Source organism: Mchenga conophoros, linkage group LG20 (assembly GCF_057382185.1).
Source record: "Mchenga conophoros isolate Kocher_MC1m ecotype Shallow Benthic linkage group LG20, M_conophoros_male_GT1.1, whole genome shotgun sequence".
NCBI classification, from domain to species: Eukaryota; Metazoa; Chordata; class Actinopteri; order Cichliformes; family Cichlidae; genus Mchenga; species Mchenga conophoros.
In genome coordinates, this window is record NC_140545.1 from 30,338,400 (window position 1) to 30,350,449 (window position 12,050).

Here is a 12,050-nt window from a genome sequence, read left to right on the forward strand (position 1 = left end):
TAACTCACACCTACTGGCTGAAGATGCTAGCAGCTCTCCATGAACACCTGACAGCACATATCAGGGTTTTGCTAACAACAGGTACTAATTTAGGAGTGGAGTGGCCATCAGCCACTTCCCTGGGTCTGTGTGGCTTCTCTGGGTACTCAGGCTTCTTCCCTCCAACCAAAGACATGCACAGCATTAGGTTAATTAGTGATTTTAAACGGACCATAGGTGTGTATGGTTGTCTGTCTCTATGTGTTTACTCTGCGCCCTTTTTCTAGTTGCTAGACAGTTCAAAAACCCCTGTGACAAGAAGATCGAGGAAACTGTTCACCCCTACCGGGACCCCACCCTGGAGCCAGGCCTAGGGTGCCTAGGCCTTAGTCCATGTGGCCAGGCAAGGCACAGCCAGAAAAACATGGGCCCACCCTCCTGTAGGTCCAACACCCACAGGAGGTGCCATAGGGGCTGGGTGGCAGCCATGGGGAGACCAATCCCCTGTTACCGAGATCACAACTGGGACATGGAAAAAGTCTTTCGGACTGCCTCGAAAGAATTCTGGGCACCTCCTGTGTGGTGTTTCGGGGGGAGACACAGGACAAGCTGGAGAGATTATATCTCTTGGCTGCCGTGTGAATTTCTTGGTTTTCCCCTGGACAAGCTAGAGGAGGTTGTAGGGATGTCTGGGCTCCTATGCTGCTGCCCCCGCAACCCTGCCCTGTATAAGTGGTAAATGGCCTGTATTTATATAGCGCTTTACTAGTCCCTAAGGACCCCAAAGCGCTTTACATATCCAGTCATCCACCCATTCACACACACATTCACACACTGGTGATGGCAAGCTACATTGTAGCCACAGCCACCCTGGGGCGCACTGACAGAGGCGAGGCTGCCGGACACTGGCGCCACCGGGCCCTCTGACCACCACCAGTAGGCAACGGGTGAAGTGTCTTGCCCAAGGACACAACGACCGAGACTGTCCAAGCCGGGGCTCGAACCGGCAACCTTCCGATTACAAGGCGAACTCCTAACTCTTGAGCCACGATCGCCCCACATGGAAGAAAATGTATTGATGGATGGCTAGAAAATTAGATAATATAATATCGGGTAGGCTTTAAAGACTTATCTCATGTTTAAGTCTGGCTTTTATATAAATAACACATTATCCCACTGCTTCCAGTGGCCCAACAAGCCCAGTGAGGCCGAACATATATCACACAGTCGATGACAATGATCTCCCTGATGTACTTTAAATCAGACGTGCATGATAAGAGATAGCAATTTAACATGAATGCTGCCATATCTTCATTTGCAAAACAGCAACTACCATCTCAAAGACCTTTGCCCTTATTATGATGCATCCTATGAGTGCTGCTTCCCCTTTCATTATGTTTGTTGTGAACTCTGGCCCTGGCAAACGGCAAAGGACAAGCCCAGTGTGCTGCTATCATATGTCAGCATGTTGAGGACTCTGAAGAGTGGGAGTGGGGGTGAGCTGAAAATACTTTGGCACTCTGTTCGGGTTCTTTAAAAAGAGCAGTAATCCTGTTGCCACTGACCATATAATTCTGTCTGTTGATTGTGCTGATGGTCTGTTGGTTGTTTTGTTGGAGTGTTGCACATAATGGAGCTTCCCCAGCTTGAACATACGAGGCTCCGAAGACATGATAGCGCAGGTGAGATCACAGATTAACTACCTTTAAAGAGAGCATGTGTCTTAGCAATATCCAGACAAAATACTGCAAGAAAATCTCTATTAATATGTGATTCAACAACATGGACATACTGAATGCAACATAAATATGAGTAAATAATTGAATGTGTTCCTACAAATCAATGAATCAACTTCCACTTTAAAGGAAGATAAGAATACAAATTGCCCACAAACAATGAGAAATTGCGTGTGCAGCTTGCTTTATTTTTGATCTATACCATCACTGGTTGCCTTGTTTATAGGTAATACATTGATCATGAATGAACAACAAAGAAGTGAAGTAAGGTTATGAGATAATAAAAGGCTCATGCACTTGAACAGGTAAACAAGAAACTAAAACAGAAACTAAAACAAGCAAACAAATAAGTGATCAGTGCGCCTTATCACAGAGATCATGGAGAGATTATTATTATATTCAATTTTTTTACTATTTGGTGTAATTTTCTCACGTGTTAAATGACTTCTTTTAAGTTGGACGAAATATAAAGAAACATTATAAAGCACTCCAATCCTGTATGGCCGTTGTTTTTGGAAGTACCTCTCCTACCAAGAAAAACAGCCAATAGAATAGTATGTTCCTTCTGTTGAGCTTATCCCAAGGCTAGCTGCCCTTTAAACCTGGTCCAGAACTGGGTCACGATGTTCTCTGAAGTTTGAGTAGTTGACATTAAGGTTTGAGTACTTGGACTTGTGCAAGTGTCACAAGCAAATGTCATGAGTGGCTAATGATGGCAGGGAGGATTTTCACAGTACACTGTGTCAAGTAGACTTTTTTTCAGAGGCTCAAAATTGATTGGCAGTTGATTGACAAGTGGTTTCATAGGCAGGTGAGACCAGTTCCTTTGACTTTACATGACAGATAAATTTGACAAAATATCTGAACTTGATTTAAAGCTTCAGATTTGTATTTTGTAGCTTTTTCTTGTAATTTCAAATATGACACCTAATAAGGCTGATAAACAAAAGTAAATCTAAAGAAGTGATAGGAAAATCTTTAGGAGTTTTAAAATCTGGATGGCTGATATATTCTTATAAAGGGTGCACTGACCAGCTCAGCAACACCAACAGGCTTGAAATACCACAAAAGACAACTTGGGGTCACTGATGTTTATTGTCGATGGGAGTGCTGATAGTAGAGGTAGAAGGAATTCTGAGGTGGACAGGCCTATACTCTCTGTTCAGATTCAGCCAAATGTGGCAAAACTAATTGCACAGTCCATCACAGTGCAATAATGAATAATGATCCAAAGCACACTGCAAACCAAACCTGACTGAGTATCTCAAGCGTGTATTAAATTACTCCACTTTGGTGTATCAAGGGAAAACTACAAAAATTGTGTCTTTATCAAACAAAGACTTAACTGTGGTTCAGATAGTCAAAGTTTTGCTCAAGTGCTCTGCTCAAAACTTGCAGGTTTTCTCGACACTTGAAATGAGATTTGGAGAAACGTCACACATCAGGAGCTACTGTTAGCACTGAGAAGAGAAACTGAAAGCCACAGGGAACAATTCAAAAATGAGCCACCCCACATTTCTTTATATGTTTCCTAGGAAAATGGGAAATCGGTGCGTTAGTTTATTTTTATTTATTAAATTATGTGCAAACAAACATGAAAGTACAGCATAAAAAGCAAAAACAGACTTTGCATAATTTGAATGATCTTGAAAATATCTGATGTGATCACATTTATTCTTACCAACACAGCCTGAGCTCTCTTAGGCAGCTTTCTTGTTATTCTTTAAGGAGATTTTAGGAATAGTTCTCCAGACTTCTTGAAGACATTCAAAGATCTTTGGTTTTGTTGTCTTTTAAGATGATCTCATAATGCAATCTCAATATTAATAAGGCCCAGGCCCCAAGGAGGCCAGTCCAAGACTGACAGTGTTCGATTGTGTGTTTTTCTATACAGATAACCTTTTAATACATTGGCAGTGTGTTTGGGATTATTGCTATTTCTAAAAAGAAAACAAACCCCTTGCCAATCAGATGGTTTCTAGATGGTTTTACATGTAATGTAATGTAACTTTTCTGGGTTCATAATTCAAAGAGTCTAGCTGAAATGCAGACCCGATCATCACAGAGCCTTCACTGTGTTTTACAGAAGGTTGTAAGCACTCACTGCTGTACTGCTCTCCTGACCTCCTCCATACATACTAACAATAATGTCCCTGTTTACCTTGTTTAGAAATTGCTTCTTGACAGCCGCTCTTCCTTCGAACGTTTCTGATGAGGCTTTAGGGAACCGTACATCTGATTGATCATATGCACCTCTCAGGTCCTATCTCAGGCCTTTCAGGTCTTTCTTTCCTATTTCTTAAAGACCTGGCTTTGAGATGCTGCTTATGTCTTGTAGATACTTTTTTAGGCCTGCCACTTCTTTTTGTCCTCCACTTTTCAGGTTTCCTGAAATTCTTTGAGAACGTACTGCACACCATGCTGATATAATCCAGGTTTTCAGCTAATAACTCTGTGAGAATCACATTGTTATTTAATGCCTATCAAACTATGTTATATTTGCCATTTTTCAGAGATTCAACTCAACAAATTGGGCTAAATTATGTTTTGTGACATGCTGCTAGAAAAAATACCTTATGATACATATTTAAAATTGCTTTGTTTTCTGTTATTGGTGGACACAACACTGATTTATCCTTTGAGTTAGCTGCTGTTTAAATGCTTGAATGATTCGTTGCTCAAGAAAGTGATTGTTCCAACCACATACAGGAACACTCATTCTGTTCTTACACAACCTTTAATTGGGCTTTGACAGGAAGTGGCTGACTTCTTTTAAAACATTATTTTTGCTTCATTGTGTTGCCTTTGTTGTTTGTAGTCCTTCAAAGCTCTTCTTTGTATCTTCTCTTCCCCCTCAACTTTGAAAGCGTAAAGGTAGGATGCCCCTCCCACTTCTGTCTGAAGCCCTTTACTATTGAAGAGTCCCGCCTTTCCACCATCACCAAATACTTGCTCATAGGGGTAATCCGGTCTGTCTAATGTTGTCTACTATCGTGATTTCTTCAGCCATAATATAAATAACTGTTTGATGACTGTTGATATGAACTATGTGGCCTAAATTAGGCAGAGCAGTGGTGGTTAGTGCTGTCTAATCGTTGTTGTTGGCTTATATGGAATTATTTAATTATTTGAAATTTTGACCGTTTTGATTATGAGCGACTAAACAGATGGTCTAAACTGCCATCTAGTGGTAAGGAAGGAGAATACTGGCACTGCACTTTCTGTACAGCTTGTGCAGCAGCACCAGCAGTGCTCAGCTCATGAGGGGTCCTTCTGTTGGCAGCTTCTCTCAAGCCTTTTAAATCATGAAACAGATGGAGAGGCAGAGAAGCAGCATGGCCTCAGTTCCTCCCCCTCCTGCCTACCAAGTAGCTTACTTCTCCTTAGCAACTGTCACCTGACCTGCAGTAGTTAGTGTTCAGTGAGGCACAAATATGCACACAGATCACAGGACTGTGCGTCTCAGTCGTTAACTCCTCGACCTGCTTCACAGGCCTCATGGCTTTGGCAATTAATATATCCACAGAGCATAAAAATCTTACACAGACACCTCTGCTCAAGATCTGGGTGCCATGGAGTGGAGGCAACTTGAACCGCAGGAGAGGGTGTAAGTTTATTAAAAGCCTGTCTCACTTTGAGTATGAGATTACAGTACATTATCTTCCCTGATGTTTGTTCTGTCTCTGCTTCAACTTATTTCTTGCTCCAGCAAAAGCTTTCATCAGCATCAAGACGTCCAGCAGTCACAAGTCTGTTTTACACTCTAACCTTTCTCTCCTGTTAATTTTGAACTGAGCTCAGGCCTTTCAAGGGAGACGCGTAGAAAGACAGCAGTGTGAGAGCGACATAGACATAGACACAGCGATGGGATTACAGCCAGCCTAGACCAAACCAGGTCTGAGTTGGCTCTCAGTTGAGTGTCTGGCATGGTCCTTTGAGCATTTTGCTGACGCTGCATACTCCATTCATAATCGAACAGTCTGGAGGCTAACTCTTTCCATGTCCTCATATGGACATATACACAGGCCATCCGGGTACCTGTTGGGGTACAGCTAGCCGGCAAGCAACAAAGCAGTCTACGTTATAAATTACTGAACTTTGAGACACAGTAGTATTGAGACTACTGGACCATTCCTTGGTAAGGTAAGATGCATTTATAAAGGCACCTAATGAAGTTTTCCTTTGCTTGCTGCTCCTTCATAAATAATAGGTGACAAAGTCTAAACCAATTTAGGTTTTTCCAGGGAGATTAATATTGTTACATTTGGAAATTCTTGCAGTAGCTGAGCTGAGCTTTAACAACATGCAGGGACATTTTAACATACTTGGAGATTAAAGGCATTATGTCCTGTCAGCCGTATGGTGCAGTGTGCTTCTCTGGTTGCTTCTAAGATGTGACTACCTAAAGAGTTTTATTTAATTTCTGTTCTGCTTTTGTGTCCGTTTTATTTTTTTTGGTCAGTTGGGCAGTTGTTTTGTGCACAGACAAAACCCATGCAACTTACTACACCAACCGTAAACTTGACATTTGAGCAGCACTGTGAAGCTCTTATTCTCTCTGTTAATGAAAACGACCTCAGCAGCCAGAGACAAAACATGTTCTAGATTGCATGTGACCCACTGAACACAAAACAGATGCTCTAATGCTGAATAACCCAGTCAGCTCACAAGTCCCAAGTGTACCTAAAAGAATTCATTGTGTTTTTTTGTGTGTTTACTTTGTTCTCAGCCTCTGTGCCTCAGTTCTGTAACTCTCCCACAATGATTGTGATGGTTGGATTGCCAGCCAGAGGGAAGACATACATTTCCAAGAAGCTCACTCGTTACCTGAACTGGATCGGGGTTCCGACAAAAAGTCAGTTTTCCAAATGAATTCTTGAGTCCTAATCATATAAGTGTCAGAAAGAAACAGTTAATTTTTCTCTGTTTATCGACTCCATCAGTGTTTAACGTGGGCCAGTACCGCAGGGAGGCCGTCAAGATCTATAAAAACTTTGAATTCTTCAAACCTGATAATGAGGAAGCCATGAAGATTCGCAAGTAAGTACGCTAAAGATAAACTACTCAAAGGTGCACCTGTTTACTCATTTAAAACAACAGACTGGCCATTTTTAATATTGGCATTTGTAACAGTATGTAAATAACTGAAGAGAATTTTGTAAAATCATGGTGTGACAGATTTGATTTATCTTCATTTTCACACGACACTCATCAATCATTCATATTTTTGCAGTTTTTGTCTCTTTGCATATACGAGTGTCACTTCTCTCCCAGGGCCTGTGCAGCAGCTGCACTCAAAGATGTTGCTTTGTACTTCACAAAGGAACTGGGGCAAGTAGCCGTGAGTAAGAGGACAACTAAAACTGTCCTTCTAATTTTGAAAAAACTTTCCCTATCTATCTCTATCTATCTAATCGTGTCACTGTTACCAAATGATAACACCTGTGTCCTGTCTCATGCAGGTATTTGATGCTACAAACACCACAAGAGAAAGGAGGGCAATCATTGTTAGTTTTGCAATGGAAATGGGCTACAAGGTAAGTGTTAAACGGCTATTTAAAGCAATTATTTGTGGGGGGGGGGGGGTCTTGTTTAGAGTAGAATAAATAAAATGACATCAATTTTCTGTCACTATATATTCATGAATCAAAGACATGCATCACAACCAGTTAACTTAGGTAAGCTAAAGGTCAATACAGGATTTTTACCCGTGTATTACAAGCCCAAAAGTCCACCTATTTTTATCCTATAATTATTTTTCTTCACATAAAAAAAAAAAGTAAAAAATAAGAAATAAATAAAGAGAAACATTAAAGAGACCGGTTTTATGGCTTAATACTGTTTTACCTGTTTAGGTGATTAGTACATATACAGCCACAGTCAATGTGAGGTAAATTGTTTTCAGCTGTGGCAGTGGTTGAGTCTAGCAATGGAGGCAATCCTGCACAACTAAAAACATCCTATATTGCTTTAGTTTAAAAGCTAAGAGTAACCTAAATATTTATTTGGATATATATTTTTGTGTATGCCTCAAAGAAAAGCCAGGCTAGCTGTTACTTTGTGTTTCTGGGAGCTGAGCATCTGGATATTGTAGCGTTGTATTTACTGTCAAGTCCAAAGAATCATATTGACCTTCTACTTAATAATGTCATTACCTGTGATTTTTGTACAGAGTTATATCAACGCTTACCATGTGGTTCCTTTAAGCTAACCACTAACTATACTGTATTTACTCATGATGTAAAAATACTTTTTTCAACTGACTTCTTGAATGCAGGTGTTCTTCGTTGAATCCATCTGTGATGACCCAGAAATCATTGCAGAGAATATCAGGGTGAGAAGCACATCTATGCTATAACCTTTTTGTGTGTAGCCTTCAGTATGTACAGAAGCTGTTGTGCAATTAAAAAATGTTTTAATCTAAACCTGAATCTTCTTTTCATTTCAGCAAGTAAAATTCGGCAGCCCTGATTATGCAGACCGTGACATAGATGAAGCCATGGAAGATTTCACCCAGCGCATCGACTGTTACAGGGCAAGCTACATGCCTATAGATGATGAGAAAGACAGGTGCGACCTATGACACCTTTCTTCCAGTGATGATAAGAATGCATAAAAATTACTTCCATAACTTTTTTTTTTATCTTCACTGCCATAAATTTGATCAGGAAACTCTCCTACATAAAGATCTTCGATGTGGGCAGTAGATACCTTGTGAACCGGGTCCAGGACCACATTCAGAGCAGAATAGTGTACTACCTCATGAACATACACGTCACACCAAGATCCATCTACCTGAGCCGCCATGGAGAGAGCGAACTCAACCTGTTAGGTCGGATTGGTGGAGACACGGGCTTATCCCCTAGAGGACAAAAGGTAATTTGGCTGACAAATAAAAACATATAAAGAACTGACATTTTCTGAAAAAGCAAAATTAGTTACCTGTAGTTTGTAATCTTATGCATTTCATTTGGTGAGTAAAATTGCAAAAATGTGGTATAAATGCCAGTCTATTTCCTAAAAGGTCAACTAGCTTCTTAAAATCATACTCTTTCTCTTAGTATGCTAGTGCCCTGGCGACCTTCATCAAAGGACAGAAAATCATAGACCTCAAGGTGTGGACGAGTCACATGAAGAGGACTGTCCAGACTGCAGAGGCCCTGGGAGTCCAGTATGAACAGTGGAAGGCTCTTAATGAGATAGATGCGGTGAGTTATAAAACAATAATACCTCAGCAACACTAATTCAATTATTCCAATAAATGATTTATTTTGTTTTTCTAATGCTTGACAAGTTGATATGATTACATAGTCAGTTAGTATGTTTTTCCCTTTGGTTCAGTCTGTAATATACCAAAGTATATTAAAAACATTATAAAATTATCCACAAATGTTTTAAGTTTGCAGAAGAGGCAATTTTGAGTGTAACGTATATGAATATTTGATCAAGTGTCTTGACAGATGACCTGCAACATTGTTTATCCTCTAGCACCATCTTCAGTCCAAAACATAAATTGCAATCTTGGTTACTGGCATCACTATGAGCTTCACTGTGTACTTGGTGCTAGTAAGGAAATGTTGCCATTGCACAGTTATACACTTTGCTTTTTGCTCACATCACCACTTTTTCTAAGTCGCTAGCGTGGATGTTATAATTTTTGTTTTAATCTTAATCTGCGATTAAAATCTCCAAGAGACTGAAATTTCAATACCTTAGAGGTTTTGTGCTTTTATGCTACGGTACACTTGATTTTCGTGTTATATTTTTCTCACTAAGGGTGTATGTGAGGAACTAACTTATGAGGAAATTCAGGAGAATTTCCCAGAAGAATTTGCACTAAGAGACCAGGACAAATATCGCTATCGGTACCCAAAGGGTGAGGTAAGCCCTGCTCTGAATGAGTTTTAGAAATATATTTTATGCAACCAAGGAAGCATAACTGTGATTTTAATAAACACACTGCTGACACCTGGAATCTTTCTAGTACAAATAATTTCCTCTGTTGGCCAGTGAGCAGCTTACCAGAAGCAGTTTGCACACTGACTTGATCATTCAGGGAGAGTATTTAGTTTGGAATGTAGAGCTAAAAAAGATTTAAATTATTTTGATATTTGTCTTTCAAAAATAAAGCTTTAGAGTGGCTTTAACAAAACTTTAGAGAGGAAACAAATTGAGGAGTTGTGTGCTCCAAGCTTTCAAAATGTTGCAAACACTGTCGGAGGTCACTTAGTCTTTAAAAATTTAAAAATAATAAAGACTAAGTGTCTTTAAGCAGATTTTCTTCCTGCTCTTGCTTTTTTGTTCTAAATCAGATCAGCATTGATGCTAGCCTTTGGCTTAGTCTACCTGCTTCCTGTTTCCTTCATTTGGGTCCCCTCTTTTTTAGCTCTACAATTTGTTGTCCCTACCATTTCCAGAAAAATGGGGTGGCTGTAGCTCAGGTGGCAGAGCAGGTCAGCCACTAAAGGTCGGTGGTTCGATCCCAGGCTGCCTCCGGGCTGCATTCCAAATATCCTTGGGCAAGATACTAACCCCATGTTTGCCTACTGGTGATGGTCAGAGGGCCCGGTGATGCCAGTGTCCGGCAGCCTCACCTCTGTCAGTGCGCCCCAGGGCGGCTGTGGCTGCAATGTAGCTTGCCATTGCCAGTGTGTGAATGGGTGAATGTAGTATAAAGCGCTTTGGGGTCCTTAGGGACTGAGTAAAGCGCTATACAAATACAGACCATTTACCATTTTACCAAAAATGTACCTTAAGAGAATCAGAATAAAATGAGCCTGGGTTAGGGTCTGGGTCTTGTGGAAAAATGTTTGAAATTATGTCTCTTGTCCAGTCCTATGAAGATCTAGTCCATCGTCTAGAGCCAGTCATCATGGAGCTGGAGAGGCAGGAAAATGTTTTGGTCATTTGCCACCAAGCTGTGATGCGCTGCCTGTTAGCCTATTTCCTTGACAAACCTGCAGGTAGAACAAAAAAACGTCCCAAACTGTGCACAAACATGTGATACAATATACAACAGTTTGTGATATTGTTTTAATTCCACAAACACTTCTTCTAATATTTACATTTGTGTCTCTGAAGATGAGCTGCCTTATCTAAGATGCCCTCTTCACACTGTGCTCAAACTCACACCAATAGCCTACGGTAGGTGGTAAGAACTTAATTATATATGATATCCCATCTTTAGTGTATCGCACATTCACTCTATGTAAATCTTTTTCTTACATCTTCATTTGTAGGGTGTAAGGTTGAGTCATTTTTCCTCAGTATTGAAGCTGTCAACACACACAGAGAGAGGCCACTGGTGAGTTTACATAACTGCACATTTGTTGTAATACTTAGCTTTGCCAATAATTCATCTGTAGGCAGTAAAGTTGTATCATTTGTATGTGCTGATTAAATAAATATGTGTGCAGTTGTGAAGAAACGATGCCTTTGCTTAATTATCCCTTTTTCACTTACATTGAACTTATTGACATTGTAAAGTTGGATTCATAAATGGTAATATTACATACTACTCGTACTAAAGTTAGATCTGATTCATCGTTCTGTTTTTCAGTAACTTCCACTTTAGTCTTGAAAGATTCTTTTGTTGCTTTTATTTTTGCAGAATGTCAACATCACCAGAAACCCAGAGGAAGCTCTGCAGACTGTTCCTGACCACATATAAACACTGTTTGCTGGAAAACTGAGTTATGTGAAACTGGATTTGTTACTACTGATAAGCTTCACTAAGTTTTAGAGATGCACTCCAGTCACAGCTGAATGTGGGAAAATAGAAGACAGGAGGTCTTTGAAGCTGAAGAGGTGATTCTAGACACGGGACTGCATCAACACCGAAGCACAAGGAGTGAGTGAAAAGGGAATAACCTACAGCTGGCTCTGTTTTCAGGATGTCTGTGGAATATTTCTGTCTCATCAGACTTAATGTGGTTTTCTTTTCTGAAAGCACACAGTGTTTACAAATGATTTATAGACAGTAATAATGCACTTTGTCTTGAGCTGAAGGCAAGAATAAAATTGTAGATGTAGATGGGTTTTCATTATCACTCTTAACCTTGCCTTCATGTACATTTAACTGTGGTACAGATAACAAAATGTGTTGTTGATCATCAAGTTATGTAATTAGGAATCAGCACCATGGACAGCACCCAAACAAAACATTTACTTTATACTTGGATGACTGTAACTACTGTAATGAAATTAAATAGCATGGTGAGTTCGAATAAATAAAAGTTGTACATAGAAAATATATAAGAATAATTATCTCCAATATGTGAGAAAATAAATTCGCATTAAAATTCAGGAGTCTTTGTTTTATTCTTCTAATTGCCA

At 40.0% G+C, this 12,050-nt stretch overlaps 1 protein-coding gene across 2 annotated transcripts; it reads left to right on the forward strand.

The window, feature by feature from the left end:
• The first annotated feature begins 1,502 nt into the window (after positions 1-1,502).
• Positions 1,503-12,020, forward strand: LOC146551113 (6-phosphofructo-2-kinase/fructose-2,6-bisphosphatase-like). Of its 2 annotated transcripts, none has more exons than XM_085259782.1 (14): positions 1,503-1,661; positions 6,445-6,570; positions 6,659-6,755; positions 6,990-7,056; positions 7,178-7,252; positions 7,993-8,049; positions 8,164-8,285; positions 8,384-8,591; positions 8,777-8,923; positions 9,492-9,596; positions 10,549-10,678; positions 10,797-10,859; positions 10,955-11,019; positions 11,326-12,020. In XM_085259782.1, the coding sequence occupies exons 1-14, from the start codon at positions 1,610-1,612 to the stop codon at positions 11,383-11,385; spliced, it is 1,374 nt and encodes a 457-aa protein (XP_085115908.1). In that variant the 5' UTR covers positions 1,503-1,609; the 3' UTR covers positions 11,386-12,020. The 2 variants fall into 2 exon arrangements, with proteins under 2 accessions (XP_085115908.1, XP_085115907.1); XM_085259781.1 differs by lacking the exon at positions 1,503-1,661 and adding an exon at positions 5,149-5,322.
• The last annotated feature ends 30 nt before the right edge of the window (positions 12,021-12,050 follow it).